The sequence below is a fragment of the Lagenorhynchus albirostris genome, chromosome 7, assembly GCF_949774975.1.
Source record: "Lagenorhynchus albirostris chromosome 7, mLagAlb1.1, whole genome shotgun sequence".
In the NCBI taxonomy this organism is placed as follows: Eukaryota; Metazoa; Chordata; class Mammalia; order Artiodactyla; family Delphinidae; genus Lagenorhynchus; species Lagenorhynchus albirostris.
Genome location: NC_083101.1, coordinates 102,580,236 through 102,601,190, shown reverse-complemented (window position 1 = coordinate 102,601,190; position 20,955 = coordinate 102,580,236). Strand labels below are relative to the sequence as shown.

Here is a 20,955-nt window from a genome sequence, read left to right as displayed (position 1 = left end):
CTTATTCTCTATCATCCCTTCCAAAGAGTTTTAAATTTGAGAAGACACTTCTAGGAGGCTTTAAATAGAATGCCTTGTCATTTTATTTATTTTATTTTATTTATCCCAAATTTTAGAAATGTATTCACTTATCAGATGCATGTAATATTTCCTCTACTTCTCCGGTTATTTACTAAGTGAAATTTTTAATGTGCCTGAATTTTTTAACAGGGTTAGAATAAATATTGTTCATTTCAAAATACGAGGAATTCTCATCCTATGTGAATGTACTTGACTTTTGCAAAGACGAGGGAAAAGATTTTTCTTTTTAAGTTTGTGGATTCTAGGACTGTCTTATTTCTGGGGTAGGGCTAAAGTCAACTGGAAAAAATTTTTTTGCATTTTTTTATTGAGATAAAATTCATATATTCATCATTTAGACCATTTGAAAGTGTGTGATCCAGTGGCTTTTAGTATATTCACAGTGTTGTGCAACAATTACCACCATATCATTCCAGAACATTTCCGTCATCCCAGAAAGAAACCCCATACTTCCCAATTCCCTTTTCTGTCCACCCACTGACAACCACTAATCTACTTTCCGTCTCTACAGATATGTCTATTCTGGACATTTCCTGTAAATGGAATGATACAACATGTGGCCTTTTGTGTCTGGTTTCTTTCACTTAGCATAATGTTTTCAAGGTCCATCCATATTGTAGCATGTGTCAGTATTTTTTTTATGGCTGAATAATATTCCATTGTAAGAATATACCACATTTTGTTTATCTGTACATCAGTTGATGGACATTTGGGTTGTTTCTACTTTCTGGCTTTTATAAATCATGCTGTTATGAACATTTATGTACAAGTTATTTTGTGAACATGTTTTTGATATCTTGAGTATATACCTAAGAGTAGAATTTCTGGGTCGTATGGTAACTCCAGATTTAACTTTTTGAGGAACTGCCAAGCTATTTTCCACAGTGGCTGCACCATTTTACATTCCCATCACTAATGTGTGAAGGTCCCAATTTCTCCATATCTTTTCCACTACTTGTTATTTCCTGTTTAAAAAGAAAAAAGCCTAGCCATCCCGTAAGTGTGAAGTGGTATCTCATTATGGCTTTGATTTGTCTTTCCCTAATGACTAATGATTTGAGCATCTTTTCATGTACTTTTTGGCCATTTGTGGATCTTCTCTGGAGAAATCTCTATTCAAATCTTTTGCCTATTCTCAAATTGGTTTACTTTTTTATTGTTGAGCTGTAAGAGGTCTTTATATATTCAGAATACTAGGCTCTTATCAGATAAGTGATTTGCAAATATTTTTCTCATTCTATCACTGGCTTTTCACTTTCTTCACAGTATCCTTTGATTCACAAAAGAATTGACAATTTTTACACCGTACTCAGATTCTATGACAAGTATAGCCTTCCATGAAAGATCTTTTTACATGGAGAAAGGCTTGACTATGTGCTGTAATGGTTAAGTGAAAAGTTTGGATCAAGTTCAAAGTATGAAACAAAACCAGAGATGGTAGATAATCATGAGAGTGATCTAAAGGAATGGTAGCTTAGGAATTCCTAGAATATACGTATATATCATTCAGAATGCCAAATGTGATAATTTTAAACCATATGGACAAATAACTTCGATTCTCTACTTTTGTTGTATGATCAAACGTAGATTTAATCTGAAGTTTTTTGATTTGTTTTGTTTTGTTTTTGTGTGGAGATTTGATCTGAGCAGGATAAAAATACAAAATATTTCTAACCAAATCATGAATCCAGCCAAACTCTCTCTCCTCTCTCACCCCTTCGCTTTCCACTATCCCCCAAACATCGGTGGAACCTAAATTCTTTTTCCAGAAATGATCAAATCAGAACAAAACCATTATATCAAACTTATTTTCCAATCTGAACCTCTCTTTCATTCAGTTCAAGTCCTAAGTAACATGGGCATATAAAATATTTATCGAAACGCAAGGGTTTTAAACCCTTTTTTGGGGGCGGGGGCGCTCAGACCCCTTTGAGAATTTGGTATGAGCTGTAGTTTTGTCCCAGTAAAAAGCTACATTTCAACAAAGGTTTGCTTAAAATTTCAGGGGTTCCGAGACCTCTTAAGACGTCTCTGAGAATTCCACGGACCCTTGATCTAAAGAGATGAAATTCATCTAACACCCAGTGGGCTCCCTCCATGTAACTTAACCCTTACGATGGGGACCCGTCCACTTAGGACTCATCCTGGTGGTCTTCCCGTTCTCTCGGCTGTAAAGACCACCTGCTCCGGGATCCACGTCCTCAGACCTCCCCCTTCTCTGGAGCTGCAGACACCCAGCTCTGCCTCCCTCCTGGGCATCTTCCCCTGGATGACTAGTGAGCACACGCTCACAGCAGAACTCAGTGCTTCCTCCCTGATCTGTACCTTCCTCCTAAGTATCTGTAAAATCCACCTCTCTCTCTCCTGAAAAACCGCGATAGGCCCTTGCCTCTCCTCCTTCCTTGTCTAACGCATCCTCAGCACGGCTGCCTAAGTGATCTTTTAGAACATGTCCCTCCTCTGCTTCAAGTAGGTTATAAATATCTCCTGTCCATGGACAAAAGCTCAGATTTTAGAAGGCATGGCTGAGAAGTAGCTTCGTACCAGGCAGGGCTTCTGCCATGCGCCCCTCCTGACGCTTCCATACATTCCCCCACCCACCAGGCACACCTCACTGATTTCTAGTCCACGGAATATCGCCTGGAACCTTCTCACATGTTCGCCCCTCTGCCTGGGAACCCTTCACTCCTCACTAGTCTGTGACTTCTGCTCATGCTTCAAGCCTACACCTGAGTGTCACCTCTTTAGTGAGGCATTTTCTGGCAGACCTATTGGCCAACATACTTCTCTACAGACTTCTACTTTGCCATTGATCACATTGTCTTCCAATTATTATTTGTCTAATAGCCTGTGTGCTACTTGAGGATAATCTGTATGTTTTATTTATTTTTGTATTTCTCCCCAATGCCAGTCACTCTGTGGAGCTCAAAAAATTCATTATTAAATGAATTTTTAAAATGAATTTATTTATTTATTTATGGCTGCGTGGGTCTTCGTTGCTGCATGCGGACTTTCTCTAGTTGCAGAGAGCAGGGGCTACTCTTTGTTGCGGTGCGCGGGCTTCCCATCGCGGTGGCTTCTCTTGTTGCCGAGCACGGGCTCTAGGTGCGCGGGCTTCAGTAGTTGTGGCGCATGGGCTCAGTAGTTGTGGCTCGCGGGCTCTAGAGGGCATGCTCAGTAGTTGTGGCTCGCGGGCTTAGTTGCTCCGTGGCATGTGGGATCTTCCCAGAACAGGGCTCCAACCCATGTCCCCTGCATTGGCAGGTGGATTCTTAACCACTGTGCCACCAGGGAAGCCCTATTAAATGAATTTTTAAGAGAAAGAAAGGAAAACGATAGGAAGGAAGGAAGAAAGCGAGGGAGGGAGGGAGAAAGGGAGGAAGGAAAATAAGAAAAGGGCCCCCAAAGTATCTGAATTCATGGACCATTAAGGCAGAAAATCACTTCTGCCCTCCTTGAAATGGAACAATTAGTTGAAACACGCAGATTAACAGCGCGGTGAAGGAAAGGAAAAGAAATTTATGTATAGTTTAAGCTGACAGGCCTGTTAAGACATAACGTACCCCGTTCTTTATTTCTCTGCATCGTGGGTGGAGAGCAGACAGTTGGAAAATCCAGGAGAAAATCAAGCCACTTTCTTGGAAGAGTCAGGCATGTTGTCATTACCCACATTCAAATCCTGAAACACAGCAGAAGTTGACAACAATCAGGGCTTTTGTTGCCAGTTCACTCTCATAGACAGGCTGGCTGGGTCTGCTCCAAGTCAGAGTGAAAACACAGATGCCCTCATTCATTGATTCATTCACCCACCAATACTATCGAGGAAATTCTGTGAGCCAAGCACTATCCTAGGTGCTGCAGATATATCAGCAAGCAAAACAGAGAACATTCCTCACCCTTGTGGGACTTACATCCTAGCGGGGAGACAAGGAAAGTGAGATAAATGAGTGATTTACGTAGCTTAGCTCTGCTTCTCTGAGGTCTTCAAGTGAACTGACTGGAAGCACAGGGGGCCTAGTGCCAATTGTCCTTGTATTGCCTGCTGGGACTCAGCGGTGTGGCCAAGTCCAGATGGTATGGGAGCCCAGTGCTACCTGCCATCGTAATAATAGCAAGTGTGGATGCTCTTCCCAATAGCTTTCAGAGTTTTCCACAGCATCAGCTATAATAGGACACGTGTCAGCAGATCACGTACTTGAGACTGGGAAGCTTAGAGGCCTTACCAATTCCCCCACCCCGCCCTGCCTCAAAAGGACTCTGTTTTAAACAGACCCGACCACTGTAGAAGACTGCAGTATTTCCCATCCCATGGGCGGCACCGACTGCTACATTACTCTTTCTGGAGTTGGTAGCAGGTGCCTTGCATCTCCAACCCTAGAATCATTTTAAATGAATTCCTTCATTCTAACGTGTAGCTTTCTTGTTATTGGGATAAAGATTCTTCCTAGCATTTGCTGAACTTTTCTGAGTGACTCTCGGGTGTCTCAAGTTCACCCCTAATGATTCCCTTTTTAGATGAGGTCCACCAAAGCCATCATTTTGTTATATAGCTATGTCAGGGAGAGAATAGAGATACAGCAACAGTTCTTGCCATCCTTTGCTTCAAAAGATAAGAATTCAAGAGGTGTGGAGGGGTGCATACATTCTTTCAGGTGAAAGAAAAGTCATTTCCAGGGTCAGGTTGGGAGAGACATCAGTGCTGAATTGATTCCTGTTTGATTATAGGGATCTGTGTACAACCCCAGGAGGGGCCTGCTAGAAGGGCTTTCTGAGGGGGTCCCGGAGGAGGTGAGGGAGGGGTTGGTGCTTTGCAAGGACACGCCTAGCAGGTCTCACAGACCTCTGAGGAAGAAAGCAGACATGCACGGTGGTGGGAAGACACCAAGATCTCCTCCATCAGAATGGAGAAACGAAGTGAGGCGTGTGAGGACGGACTGACGTCATCAGGGTAGTTGGATAATGTGGGAGGCCTACAGCCTGTTACTGCAACGTGCTGGATGCAACCACTGCACAAAAACAACGGAGAAGTTCACGTGGCCGGCAGGGCCCCTAGTCCACACAGCTGGGTGGCGGCCATTCGTCTATTTGACTAAATGATGTGAGAGCAAAGGGCAGGGCTACTCATGCCTTGGAACACGGCCAGGCTCCATCCAACAAACCCGTATGACTTCTTAAACCCCAGCTCTTATATGAAACGTTTTAATGGCATCACCATCTATTTTCCTTAAATAAAAAAAAAATGGTGACTATTTCTTTCACACCCGTGAAGAGGGAAACGAGAGTTTAAATTAACTCCAAATGGTAAAAATTTAATACAGTTCCAGCTGCCTGCAGGTTTCTTCAGTTCAAGTCTCTCAGTTCAAGAGCCACCCCAGGTGCTCTGTGATCTCACCCACCGTGTGAAGGTTGCCGTGCTCCTGAGCCCCACTTTTAAAGCACAGAATGAAAAGCACTTGACTCATGGCTTCTCTGATCCACAGGTGGGTCCATTATCTGCTGATAGCACAAACCAGCGAGTCCAAGTTAAGAAATAGTAATTACCTACTTGGAGTCAGAAGAAAACCTCTGAAGGTCTGAGGATCTTTTGCCCAGTCTAATGCTTTAAGCTTGGGAAAAGCTTTCTGTGGGTAACTTCAAGCTCTTGCCTGTTGGACAGTATACCCTTCTGCCCACCCCCATCACCCCCTACTTTTGGCATCTCACATGGGGACAAGAATCGGGGTTTAAGAATTTTGACCAACTCACACAGGAACTGTGTTTTGAATTATTTGTGGGAGAAAAGGTAGTTGCCTATATAACCCTTGGGAAAGGATATGTCAGATTTCAGTTAGGTGGAAGCAAACCCTAAATGCTCCAACATTTTAAGAGACTCCAATTTGGGCACTAAAACCTACCCTTAAACATTTTCCAGGACCATCAGATGCAGAACTTCCTGGAAGGCAAAGCTTTCTTAGTTTCACAATAACAGTGCATAGATTCTTAAGCTGCTTATGGGGCCTACGTGCTCCTGGGTTTTGATGCATGACAGGGGATTCACGAGGTCCCTAGGGACAGAGTTTGGTGGAAGAGAATGGCCCAGCCAGATCAAGAACGGCATCGAATGTGTTAAGGCTCCGCGGTGAGCCTCAAAATGTTTGCTAGTGAAATACTGCCCTGGGCCGTAACCATACCTCTTGGCATACGTTTCAGATGGGACAAGCATTGCCCTCAATGGAATAAAACGATGTAGGGTAGATATAGCAAGCATCACTGGCCTTTGAGATGAAGAGAAATTTGGTTGTAAAGCAGGTTAATGACCTTTGGGCTTCCTGATGACCTAAAAGACAGGATAAAAAAATTGCCGCTTGATTTCTGTACATGTTCAACTAGTTTTTGAAAAACAAGCCCTAAAAGGTGTCCAGCCTAAGCCAAACTTGCCAAAATATGCCAGCAGTCATGCCCTTTGGCATACGGCTCCACTTACGCCAGTTAGAATTTTTTTTTTTATTGCCAGAATAATTATTTTGGTACCCTTGAGTTGTGTAAGAAAAGTTTTTCAACTCTTCAAGGCCCTATCTCAAATCTCATTTCCTTGATGAAGCTGTTTGTTACTGCCTTCAGTTCGGGTTAATTTTCTTACCTTTGGACTCCTAGAGGATACAGTGGCCACATAATTCAGCCCTCAATCGTGTATTACCACATAGTAATATCTCCTGATTATGTGTAGTGTTTGTTCTGCTTTATCAGTTGCATGGTAAACACCTTGAGGTAGGGACAGTGTTTTCTGTAGGCTTCCATTGCCTGTGGCACGGTGCCTGGAAGATCACAAAATAACTCTGACTCACTGAAACACAGCGCTGTCTGGTGACTTACAAATGTATCTTCTCGGGACTTATGTCATTAATGCCACAGCCCCCTCCCTTGCTGTGAGCAACTCCAGAACGCCCCACATCTGTCTCAGCAGCAATCAACTTTGCGTTCTCTCGTTTGCTACTTGATACTCAAGTGAACAGAAAATGTAACCTTGGGGAATATGAAACACCAGCGATTGCTAAGAATGCTGGGAATTCCTTAAAAAAAAAAAAAAGGATGACAAAATCCATACTTACGGGGTAGGTAGGTGTTTAAAGGTAATTTTGGAGACTCTGAAGTCTAGTAACAAAGAAAAATCCGGGCTTTCAATCTGGCTTGAAAATGTAATGTGTGCCAAGAATGAAGAGGTAGGGAGAAACGATTTGCAGTAGCCAATTTGCTTGTTCTTTGCCTGGGTTGAATTACGGAGGCTTAGGCTAATTGTTTCATCAGATTCCCCTTGTCGAATGTGAGAACTCGCCAGTGTTGAAAAACATCAATGGAGTATTTCTTCTCACGATATGGACTCCAAACCTGATTGCCCACCACAACCAGAAGTCTGTCTTGATTTGCTCTGTCCCTTTAGTGGTCTCTGTGTTTCTTTCCTCCTTCCACAGGTGGAAAATAAAATCCCACATAATAGTTACGCTTTGGGAAAGCTGAAATAACATATATAGCAACTGAACAGTTATAAGGGAAAAGCACATCATGAATTTAATTCCATTTCCAGATGTAAAATGTCATAAAGAATTGTTTTCCATACTTGGCAAAATAACAGGGATTTTCGAGGCCATTTTATTTAGCTTGGTGTACGCATGTTTGTAAGTAGGTATCGGAGTCTTCCACGTCGAGCGGGCTGTAAATGCTACCTATTGTAAATTTACTGAGATTAAACTACCAAACGCCCCATCTTCGGTTAGAAGGTACATGATCCTCATTGAAATGGAGGGAAATGTGTCTGACTGATGGTAGAATTGGGTGTGTTTTCAAAGCAACAGCGCTGATCCATACAGGGAGGTTTCCAACCAACGTGATTATCCTCTAGCAAGTACAGACACTGGGACTCGCCTGTTTCAAAGAGCAGATGATTTAGTCATTCCACACCCTTTGCATTCTGACTTCTCTTTTCCTTTTACCCTCCTGTATGAGGCTTAGGGTCTTTGTAGGAACACCTGGGTATGAGCTGAGAAAGCCTGGCTGGCAGTAGTATCCAAGCTGGTCATTCCTCTGATTCAACTAAGTCATACAGCTAGAGCTTTGAGAAGGATGGATTTTTTTTTTTTAAGTGTGATTTTGCAAAGAGCCATAGACATTGTGGAGAGAGGCGTAAAAATAACCCAGTGGTGGGAATAAATCAGGGTGGTAGAAGTCCTCCTGCCGCAGGCTGTCATTCTGATGCCAAAGAAACAGCTCCTCTATTGGAAAATTAGTTGTACGGGCAGATTAACGGATGTGTCCACCGAAAGGGTAACTCCCACTGTGGCCTTTTATAGGCAGGAAAGAGCTCTTTACAACTCAGCTCCTGCTTTGTATAAATTATTAGAGTGGGGGACATGGGAGTGCTTTTGGGTAATGAGAAGGAAAGTATAATTTGAGGAAGTCAATCCGTTTTCTTGAGTACTTTGAGTAGACTGCTCACACAGTTGTAGCTTTTGTTCTTAAAACTTTCTTGTAGTTTTCGAGGGGAGATACAAACTTTTTACTCACGTTTCTACTTCTGTATAATCAGCTAAAACTGCCGTTTAATTGGATGATTCAAAAGGGAACCTACGCTGTCACGCACCAATCGGTCTGTGTTTATCGATCTGGCCTCACCAAAAATTAGAGATCACGCTAAACAAAATGAGGAACGGCAAAACGTGAAAAACTACTTTCGCTTAAAAAAATGCAAGCAATTTCAACAGATCTTACTTCTCCTTTCTTGACACCTTGAATGAAAGCTACTGTGTCATAAGTGATATTTGCGTGAATATGATTGGTTGTTGCTTTTGTGTTGAGTTGAAGCGTACCAGTTGAGGAGAGCTCTAGTCTACAATGGCTTAGTTTTCAGATCCGCAGACCCTCCTACTGGAGCTTTGAGCTGAAATACAGATACACCAACTTTGAGAAACAAATGAAAGCTGTCACCAGTGTCAACGGCAAAAGCTGGGGGTCCGTCCCACACAAATTATGGACATCTGTATTCCTAACTGGCATCCTTTCGGGCTATGCCAGCAGAGCGGCAGTGCCAAGAGAATCTGACAGCTGTATAAAAGACTAGGTATCAGGTTTAGGTGATAGGAGACACTGATGAGACAGAGAAGTCCTTTTGGATGGGATACTCTGCATATGTTTATTATAATACTCGAGATTTTTAGTTTCAGGTACCTCAAACTAAAATACTGATGGTATTTTGTCAATACTAAATTCGCTACTTCTAAAACAGATCAGTTTCTGATCTTAGGAGAACAAGCGGTATTGATGAGTCTGTGATCAGAAGATCGTTGGCAAAGATGCCTACAAATAGTTAACAAGGTAATGGTAAGAAATGTTGACCTTGATTTGTTTAGCTAAGATGTAAAGATTTTTGAAGGTCAAAGGTGTCCTTGTGTAGTGTTTTGGAGTCTAACTGTGTCTGACCCTCTAACATTAAGCTGCTGTGGCCTGCAGTTTTGAAGAGTGAAGCAAACCAGGGGGAAAGAGAGAAGGGGGAGAGAACAGGAAATGGAGTGAGGTGTTTCAGGAAGTTGTCAGGGGCTGACTGATTGATTCCAGATGGAAAAGGTCAGCCTTCGTGACCCAGGAAATACTCACTGGGGGAAAGAAGTTGGCTTGTGGAAGGGGAAGGCCTGGGAGGGAGACGATGCTGGAATGCACAGTCTACTTCCTTCAGTCTTCAAACATTCAGAAACTTTAACTTCTCTGAATAGAATAATATCAGTGTTGTCATCGTTCATCAGAAAACAGTGAAGGAACTTAAATTCGAAGCTTTGAATGTACCAAATGTATCTTCACCTCCATAATGTAGTTCACTCTTCCAGAAGGAGAGTGAGTGTATGGAAAAGTCAATATTTGTGTGTGTCTCCATGTATAAGAAAAACAACCATTCCTAAAAAAAAGAACAACCACCAAACATGTCTGGTTTCACGTGGTGGAGTTTCAAATCCTTTACATTTTATAAATTCAGTTAAATTGGCAGGCTCTCTTAGATCCCTCAAAGTCTAAGATATTTGGAATATTAAAAACGGGAACTTGCCTCATATCTATATATATACAGGCACACGCACATACATTTGGACATAATTTAAAATCTTGTAATAAATTTTGCAGACACTGAAATAATTCAGGTTAATTCCCTTGCTGTCATGAGAGGCCAGCGCTAGCCAGCAAGAGATTAAAATTTATTTCCATTGTTAATAGAAAATAATGAAGTGCATCTGAACCATCAGGGTATGTCATTCGGGAAATGTTCTCTTTGGAACCAAGTCTCACTCCACCCAAATGGAGAATGATGAAATCAGCTGGCTCAAGAAAGCCCCATATTTTGTGGCAGGAATGCACGAGGAGCGTTCAAGTACAGTATAACAAGGAGCTTGTGGAATGAATTAACGTGGTCTCGGGGAGAACGCTCTTCACATCCACATAATCTTCACACAGGTTGAGGTTCCCCTCCTTGCGCCTAGCACAGCTCGTTAGCAGTTAAAGCCTGAAGCACCCTCTCGTTTTTGGTTTTTTCCAGGGATGACAGCTATGTCTTTTTTTTTTTTTTTTAACTTGTGTGTTGAAGGACGGGAACAGTGTTCCTGATCAAGGGAACAGCAAGTATTAAGCTGAGGAATGGATGTGGTATTTTATGCATATAAACTAAGGCATACTCTTTCTTTGGTCTTACCTGAATAATGTGATGAAATCAGCATCCTTCCAGTTACAAAGCCAAAGACTAAGAGCGATTTTGGAGCCCACCTTCTTTGCCACCCCTGCATCTTAACAGCTACGTCTTTGAAAATCCATTCACGCGCACAATTTATAAAAGTGATCCGATTCCTCTTTCTTTTACTCCTCTTTGTCCTATTATTTTCTGCGGGTAAGCAGAAACAGAGGTGATTGCTTTCAGCCGTCGTGTCCACCTTAACCCCAGGACTAGGAGACTCAGCCCCTCTCTCTCTTTGACTGTGATTCCATCCTGTGCTCTGCTGAGGGGCCCTGATAAGAGCTTGTGCCTCGTGCCCTTGCAGGGAGTGATGGATGTCTCTGTCTTACGGTTGCCACCACAGGATAGGAACTTTCTGGAAGGCCTTTCCCCAGACTCTTACCATGTTAACATGGACACAATTGAAAACAGACCTGGAGCTAGACAGGCTGCATCCCTGACTTGTGAGCAATTACACTGATACAATTTTCTGAATGACAACGGAGTTTCCTTTAAGTTCATTCTGGCATCACAGCGAGGCAGGGGCACCGAATCGGCAGTGCCTTCCCAAGTGAGGAGCTGAAGTGTGGGAGAGACACTAGCCAACCAGGAACACATTGTTCTGTGGTCTTAGGATCTCCAGGGCCTGACATAATAATACCCAATACATACCAGGAGCTCAGTGAATGCTTTTGAGTTGATAACTACAGCCATTTATGTCCATGTAAAAATTCCTATATGCCACTGTTATGCCATGGTACCAGGCTAGGTGAAATACTTTGTGGACTCATGATTTTAGGGGTTCTCCCAAACCCTTATTATATTACAATATATATAAAAATTCTTTTTAGAGATACCATCTGAAATCCTATTTGAGGTTAAAAAGATTCAGGAGAGTGTTGCCTTGGCAAGGGGTAGAGGGTAGGGTGGACTGAAAAGGGGCACCAGATAACTTTCTGGGGAGATAGAAATGTTCCGTATTGTGATATGGTGTGGACTACCTAGTTGTATCCGTTTGTCAAAATTGTGCAGCTAAGATTTGTACATTTCAATGCGTGTAAATTTCACTCTAACAAAAGCGGGTTCATTATATTTATTTTGTTTACTTGAAATAATTCATAGTAAAAAAAACTTTAAGTGCTGTGGAGTGAATCTTCTCTCATGTTAAGAGGTAAGGCTGGGTCAAGGTTTGTCCCCACTTTGTTTAATAAGTAAGGAAGGGATGGCAGAAAAATTCCAAGTAGAGTATCAGTGAATTTAATTTGGGAGTGGACAGGAAGAGCCATTTTTAGACACAGCTCTTCATTATGTATCTATTCAATGCCTTTCCTCGGGTCTATACATATACATGAATATGTATGTAACAAGTTCCTTTCTCAAAAAAAAAAAATGCCATGTGCAACTAACAAGTAGACTGGTATCTAGGATGACTCACCTTCCTGGGTCAGTAAGTAGGTGGTGGCTATGCCCAAGTCAATGCGTTTCTGCTGTGCTTTCCCACGGTTCCACCTGATGGCCACCTCTTTGAACTTCTCCTGCACCCTGATCTGCAGCACACACATAGAAGCCAATCTGACCTCATTCTGTGTGCTACTTGTTTTGCTTGTTTGCCATGTTTCTCCATCCTGAAAGTAAGCTCTTTGAGGGTAGGGACTGTGCCTTGTAACTTTTGTGGTTACCGAGCCCCTGAGTCCCCCTTGCTGAAGCCTCCCCTCCAGAGCTTAGACTATGGGAGGGGCTCAATGAGTAATATCCTCTGTCCTATCGACTGGCCAAACAAGGCAGGGGCGAGGCAACTAGGATGGGAACTCATCCATAAATGCTTTACATTTATTTTCTCATTTTATCCTTATTTTATCTCATTCAGTCCTCAAGATAGGCATTGTTGTGTATGTTTTACAGATAAGAAAAGTGGACATCCGAAAAGGTTAAGTATAATTCGTCAAAGGTTCTAAGTTAGGAAGTAGCAGGCATGGAATTTGAGTTCCGTTTTGTTGGACTTTACATCATGCCCTTCCACTACTCCACACCCATCACTTCCCTTTCGTCTGGTTAGATGCTAAATGTCCTACATTTTCAACACTGAATTCCGAAACCTTACCTTCTCACCCAAGGCCTGAGCATCTCCGCCGCTGCTCTCCAGCATGGGGGACACCAGGTACATCAGGACATCAGGCAGCATGTCCATACCCCAGCGTTACTTTGGCACACGTCAGATGTTCAAGAACCCATTCCCGAGAAATGAGAAATGACCTCCCAGCTGGTGTTTCTGTCTTAGCTTCCTGACCACACACAATCTGCTCCTTGACTGCAGTCCGAAGGGTCACCTGGGAATGATCGTCCAAGTCCTTTGATAGAGATGAGGTTCCTAGAACCAGCCAGTCAGATTGCCATCTTCCACACTTCATCACCTGGGCATAGTTGGAGCACAAATACGTGACAGCACATGGGCGAAAGGGGGCCTCTTTTTCCATGACGCTCTGCTATTGTTACAGGAAAAGGCTAACCCGTTGAGATGCCAGGAGCATGGCTCACCCCAAAGTTCTGGTCTGTCTCTTGTTAGCCATACGGAAGTCTGGCAAAAGAGTTTTGCAACTTTTACGACTTTCTGAGAGATTAACTCAACCCCCCCCCCCGCCCCCGCTTTATCCTTGAAATCTGCAGGTCGTGTTGTCAACAACGGTGAACGTGGATGGACACGTGCTGGCTGTTTCCGACAACATGTTTGTTCATAACAACTCAAAGCACGGGCGGAGAGCGAGAAGGCTGGACCCATCGGAAGGTAGGGCTCTCTGCTGTCCAGGCTGAGCCTAGCAGACAAATGATGTTCTCCACAAATTTCCTTGTTTGAGTTTCAAATTGATGTCTCTGAGTAGGAGTGGAGAAAGTACACAAGACCATGTGGATTTAAAAATGAAGCTGTAAACAGTGACTTCTGCCTGCTTTCATGTAAGCCCCACACATCTCCCAGCCAATGTTCAGGCCCCCGTGCCTCACTGGCTCTTTCATTCAGTTCAGTGGGGTTTTCTTTTTTCTTTTTTTTTCTTTTTTTGCTAGAGGGGCATTTCAGGCAAATGTAGGCCTATGACATCTTAGTTAAACAGGAACATTACCGTGCCAGACGTGTATGAATAAGTGTCAGATGTGCCCTTAAACAGATTGTGGGCAAAACAAAACAATGTGCAGAATGAAACTGACACTAATTGATTTTTGTTTGCTTGGACAAGAAGAAATCATGGTCTGCTCTGGGTAGTTTTCCAAGTGCGTTCAAGTAATTAGAAATACTGGTAACTGTTAAACTTCAAGTTGTCCAAGAAAATAAAGTATATCGAGGAAGATAACTGACAAACCTAAGTAAATCCCATCTACTTTCTTTTTTCCCCACTCCTCAACTCATTAGTGTACAACTCAACTCTTGTAATATAGAATGAATGGCTAAATGGGGCTCCTATTTTAGTGTGATGTCTTGCTGTATACTGCCCACCAGACCCCACCCCATCTTGGCCCTTAAAATGTGTCTTGTATCGTTTCAAACAGGAATTAATGAACTGAAAGAAAATGATTGAATCACTAAAGAATTTGGAGTGGTGTTAATTCTCCCACAGTGGGCACTGAAAGGGGAGAAGAAAATCCCAGGGTTCAGAACTAGGAACCCATCCAGTTTCTTTTGACTGATTGGATGTGATTGACTAGCTGTTCAAAGGGGGTTCATGTTTTTGGAGTCCTGCCAAAGTTCTCCTCCACCTTTGACCCTGTCAACTTTGGAAATGGAGTGATGGATTGACTTTAGTTATGGCCTGAAAACCATATTGGGTTCCTGTTGGGATGTAAAGTCCAGAGGCCTTGAACATATGGAAGAAGGAGGGAAAACCCTTCCTACAAAGTTAGGAAAGTGATTAGAAATTGTCTCTTGGTAGAGATGAAAAAAACCTTCAACTCTGATAGATTTTGCTTTCTCCTTCTCTCTCTAGCACATTAACAGACCTTGTAGATCTTAACATCTCGGGACAGAGGAGGTGGGGAGAGAAAAGGGATTTACCCATTTGTAGTGTGATCAACTTATAAAAAGACGGTGAAAACAACAGAATTTTAAAAGCACCTTTTGCACAGTTAGCCATTTTCATATGTAGTGGTCAACTCATTAGGCTTTAATGACCTGGTGAAAACCAACAACCAGTTAGGGAATGATGGCAAGTCAGCAAAGCTCAACTTAAACTTCTGAGATGACCAAGAGCACCCAGCCCCCAAACTCCAAACTTCAACCACCAAAGGGCAAACCTGATTCCTTCTTTCCTATCTTCTTAGCTACTCCATGCATCAAAGCCATTAGCCCGAGTGAAGGCTGGACCACCGGAGGAGCCATGGTCATCATCATTGGGGACAACTTCTTTGATGGCCTCCAAGTGGTGTTTGGGACTATGCTTGTATGGAGTGAGGTAGGCAAAGGCAACTCGCTTCCCTGATTTTCTTTGCCCCAAAGATTGTTTTGATCTGGGGAAACTAGTAATTCTGCAATGCCAGCAACATGAACACACACTATTGAGTACCTATGATAAGTGGGGCACCAGGATTAAAAGACATGGAAGCCACAATTTACTGCAGGCATGGATCCCCTAAAAAGATAAATATTCACTGCAGTACTGTTTATAATTGAGAAAAATTAGAAACTGGCTAGATACTAGCTAATAGGAGAATGGTTCAATGATGAAGTGTCATCATTTATTTAAAACTTTTATTTGAAATATTTTTAATGATACAGGAAAAGGGAACACATGCTATAATGCTCAGCGAAAGAAAACCAGGACAACAGTATCTATGGATGTAAGATCTAATTCTATAACACACAACCATAGAAAAGTACTGGAAACATGCCGAAGATTAGTAACGGTTGTCTCTGGGTTATGCAATGTTAACATTTTTCTCTTTATTTTTCTGTAATTTCCAATTTTTCTACTGCGATAATGAGAAAAACAGCAAAACAGGTTACCGAAAGATATGTAACAGTGCTAAGTTTGTAATGGAAATTGCCAAATCAATTTGTGAGGTCATGGCAGTGTAGGAATGAGGGAAGGGAATGATGACAGGGATGGGGGTTGGGGGGGGCACAGGAGGTGAGAGGCACTTGAGCTGGGCTGATAGGAAGGGAAGCGTACACAGGTTGGGTTGAAAGGAAATTCCAGGGTGAGAGAGAGAAACACATGAGACACGGGGACAGGGCATTCAAAGCATCTGGGGTGTCATGAGTGCACCAGTTTGCCCTGGATGGGGATGGGGGTAGCAGCAGGAGATGCTCCTGTGCTCAGTATCTCTATGATAACTTGTATAATAGGTATTTTATTTCTCTGCCTGTTCATTCCTCAGCTAATAACTCCTCATGCCATCAGAGTGCAGACTCCTCCTCGGCACATTCCTGGAGTCGTAGAAGTGACATTATCTTATAAATCCAAACAGTTCTGCAAAGGAGCTCCAGGAAGGTTCATTTACACAGGTGGGTGAGAAAATGATGCCAAGGGAGACTGGCTCCTGGTTCACCTTTGCTCTAGTTCCTGCTCTTTACACTTTATAATCATTCTAACTCTTCTAGGTCTTTCTACTGGTGTGGGAAGTGTGGACTGGGTGACAGGCATTGAACGGGGACATGTGAACCTGATTCTAAATTTGTATTTTATGTAAGCAATTTCCGCAGTCTGGGAGACGGTCATGGCATCTCGTTTCAGGAGTCCATCCTTATGAATTTAATTCAGCTGGAACCATGCTAGAATAGATTTTTATCCAGGCAAATCAGATTAAAAAATTCAACAAAGTTGCTGGCTATAACTAAATTTTCTTGAAAAGGATTCAAGAAAGTTGCCTAATGATGCTGCAGAGTGATTCAAATTATTTAAAAATTTTTTGAAAGTAGAAATTATCTAATTGGTTCAATATTTGTTGAATGCCTACATTGTATCTACTACTTTTTTCCAAGTTAAAGGGACAACGACATAGAAAACATGGTCCCTATTTGGAAATTTAGGAACTATTGGAAGAGGCAATGGTATATTGCACAGAACAGCAGGAGAATTAGAGTGTTCAAAAATGTTTAGTATTTCCAGTGAATGGAATACGAGTTTCAGGAAGAGTGACTTTCATGTGGACTAGAGTAGTGGCATGAGGTTTCAAGGAGGAGATGAAATTGAAGACTATTTTTAAGGATGGGGAGGATTTGGATAGGTAAAGAGAAAAAGAAAGAGAGTTTCAACTACGGGACTCTTACGTGCAAAGGTGCAAAGGGTGACGTGTGCCCGTATCTGGAGGAGAGAAGGCTGGTTCAACAGCTGTGGGGATCCATTTAGGTAGAACTTATACCAGAACTTAGCTGAGATGAGCTAGGCATGGCAGGGAAGGAAACCATAAAACAGCTCAAAAGTTCTGTATGGTGCCTAAAACAGGGTCACGTGATATTAAACAAGGTCACGTGATGAAAAGCCTGGGGAATAGATGTAAAAAAAAAGCCTGCGGAAGTGATGTAAAGCAGGGTCACATGAAGTAAAGCCTGGGGAACTGATGTAAAGTTCACGTTCATAGAGACAGAGAGTCGAATGGTGGTAACCAGAGCTGGGGGGATGGGGGCAATTGTTTAATGGGTACAGAGTTTTAGTTTTGCAAGATGCAGAAGTTCTGGAGGTTGGCTGCACAACAAAGTGAATGTACTTAACACTACTGAACTGCACATTTACAAGTGGGTTAAAAGGGTAAATTTTGTTATGTGTATTTTACCGCAGTTTTAAAAAATGAAAAAAAAGGCCTTGTATGGGAGCTAGGACTTAATTTGGCAAGATCTAAGATGACATTGAAGGTTCCTATGTGAGGGAGCGTAACTCAAAGCTGTTATCTTAGGAAAAATGAGTGCTGTTGATATTATAAAGACTGAGTTAGTCAGGGGAACAGCTGAGGGCAGGGAGATCAACTAGAATATTGTTGTTTTGAAGAGAAGATAAGGGGAAAGAAAGAAATATAGAAATCAAGAAACTATATCAGACATATTATGAATTTCTAATAATATTATTTTATAGTGTATTCTTTCTCATTTGGACTTAACCTCCTGTTCTTGTTTAAGCGTAAATGTCGGGTTAGGTATCGGTTAGGAGTAGGTGGAAGAGGGTGATTTTTAGGTATATATTTAACATTTTGCCTTTGAGGTTTTCTCTCTGTGATAGGCACATCTTGGTTGGGTTACCTTTTTTTGTGGGTCTATGGAAGACTCTATTGCAGTTGCAATAAAATATTTACTATTCTAGCTCCAAAGGGACATTGTTTTTGAGTCATTTAAATGAGCATTTATTACATGCCTACCATGGGCTGGCACAGCCTGGGCTCTGGGATATAGAAGCGGGCAAGATAAAGCCCCCCATCTTAATAAAGCTTGCATTCTAGAGGGAGAGACAGACAACAAGAACATACATGATGTAATTTCAGATAGTGACAAGGACAGGATGGAGAATGAGGGAGGGTCTCTCTGAGGAAGGGGCATTGAGCAGAGACATGTATCGCAGGTGTGGAAATCTGTCTGCCTCCGTCCTTATCTTTTTGACCTCCTGTCCTCTCCATTCACATTTCCTCTGTCCCTGGACCTCCTCGGGGCTGGGTTTTCTGTTTGGTTCACCAGTGTTAGCTAGAATAGCACCTGGCAGTCAATGAATTGGGGGTAAATGTCTCAGGTAGAGAACAGATGACAGCCTGAGAGGTGGGGATAAGGCTGATTTTTTAAAAAAGGAGCCCACATAACAGTAAAAATAATAGATGTTTTGTTACATGTAAATCCAGAAATTTTAGAGATAATGAGACATCGAAGAGCATCTGACTCCCTCTGTTGCAGGTGAGAAAACTGAGACCCAGGGAGAAATGACTTGCCCATTGAATTCAGTGTGGAGTCAGAACAAGGACTCAGGGCTCTGGCCATCCTGTCTGGTGACTTCTGTTTAGCAATGCAGTGTCGGCAAATAGTTCTGTTTTCCTGATGTGCTGAGACATCGTTGACTTATTCCTGAAGCAAATATCAGTTGAACGTGCCCATTCTGCTCAGCCCTGTGCTCTGTGCTGGGGACGCTGCAGACCAGTCAGGCCAGGGGGCACCTTCCTTCCTCAACGTTATGATATAGTGAAATAAACGTGAACTGCTCATGCTTTGGGGTCAGACTGGCTGGACGCACAGCTTGGCTGGCCTCTACATAGCTTTAAATCTTGCAGGAGTGACTTAACCTCTTAGTTTCCCCATCTAGAAAATGGGCTACCTACCTTCCAGACCTGTGATGACGACTAACTAATACAGTGCATGGCAACAGTGGTGTGCTGGTAAAGGTTTAACAGCCAGCTCTCCAGGGAAAAGGGGCAGGGGAGCATTGGTTTGTAGCATTTGCTGATTTCCATGGTGCAGGTACTCTCACCATGGCTGATTTCAAGCTACCAGTATGACATCAGCTAGCTCACAGCATTCCTGAAAATTTAACAGCCTGCTCTCATGAGCTGGTACACACCAGGTCTAGAGCACCTCTGCACGTAAAGCATTTGAAATAGAGAGCAACTGTATCTTATTATTCAAAAGGTGTATATTATTAATATTATTATTGCTATTACTGTTATCATCACGGAGGCTGACCTGAACAAGGAATTACAAATGTGACGAGTTGTGTAGGATGCTGGGGATATATGTCAGAGGAATCTTAAAATGACAGGGAAGGTTAAGGACAGTTCAAACACATGAAACAGTACGTGTGTGCAAAGGCCCTGTGGTAGGAAAGAACATGGGATATGTTTGATGGCAACCATGAACAGGGAAGAAAGAATGTTAAAGAGAGGTTGGGTTCAAGCTGCAAGAGAGGGTTGAGCCTGCTTGTTTGGCTCTATCCCAAGTGCCATGGGGACGCTGTTGGAATAGTTAAAGCTGGGAGTGCCATGATCAGATTTGCCTTTTAAAAGAGTATTCCGGCTGCAGCAGTGAGAATGGCTTGGAAGCTAGGGAGGTCGGTTGGAGGCCAGTGTGGTGGCCCCGGCCAGAAATGATGGCAGCTTGGACTAGAGTGCTGGTGGTGGGGACAGGCAGAAGTGGATGAAATTTAGGAGGTAACATTGACGGGACTTGATGATTGATTGGATGGGGTGAAGGTTGGGGAAGGAAGGGGAGGGGACGACTCTCGGGTTTCAGGTTTGAAAAATTGGGTGGGTATAGCTTAGAAAAGTGATTTTTAAAAAGGTATAAAGTGCTAAGGGAGTTCAGAGGAAGGACAAAATACTTCCAGCTGGCGGTGAGGTGGGAAGATTTAATATTGTAAAGATGTCGATTAATGAATAAATTTAACACAATGCCAATCAATGTACCAACAAAATGTTTGGGGAAACTTTACAAAAGTTCACCTGTAAAAGTAAAGGTGCTAAAGCAGGACCCCGCATTTTGAAAAATGAGAGGGCCTTGCCCTACCAGACTTGAAAACCTATTTTAAGTTTCAGTAATTAGAAGAATATGGGGTTTTGCAGGAACATATAGAAATGTCATGCAACAGAAGAGAACACTTAAAAATAAACAGTTTTTGTACACACGAATAGTATAAATACAGAAGTATTTGTTTGGGTGAGGAGACATCTCAAGTCAATGTGGAAAATATGGCATGTTTAACAAACGGTGTTGGGCCAACTAGTTAAGCATTAAAAAAAAAGGTTAGATATCTAATTTCATATCATAAACTGAAACATATTTGAATTAAATATTTTTAATTAAAAATGTAGGCATTTCAAAAAATTATTATAATTGAGCCTTGCTTAGCTTGATCCCAAAGACAGAAACCAGCAAGCATAAATATGTGATTACATAAAAAGAAAATTTTTGCATGTCTAAGTTTCCCTCATTAAATCAAAAGGAAAAGGACAAACTGGGAACGTATTTGTTACATATGACATATTATCTTACATAGAAAAAGATTCATTCATTTGTTCAGCAAACTTCATTTTATGCCTACTCTTGATCAGCCATTATGTTATACATTGTGGATAACCAGGTGAAGATTAGATATCTCATAAATTAAGTAGAACCCCCCCCCCAAATTAAAAGCTAGCAAGGTACTGGGGGAGAAGGGAGGGTGGGATGAACTGGGAGATTGGGATTGACATATGTACACTACTAT

The 20,955-nt window shown here is 42.3% G+C and overlaps 1 protein-coding gene across 1 annotated transcript in view; it reads left to right on the top strand.

The window, feature by feature from the left end:
* EBF2 (EBF transcription factor 2) overlaps positions 1-20,955 on the top strand; it is a 193,828-nt gene that overhangs the window by 136,787 nt on the left and 36,086 nt on the right. Inside the window, exons 8-10 of the mRNA XM_060155686.1 lie at positions 13,466-13,583; positions 15,107-15,237; positions 16,163-16,289. Of these exons, the coding sequence (XP_060011669.1) occupies positions 13,466-13,583; positions 15,107-15,237; positions 16,163-16,289 (376 nt within the window). The remainder of the gene's footprint in view (positions 1-13,465; positions 13,584-15,106; positions 15,238-16,162; positions 16,290-20,955) is intronic.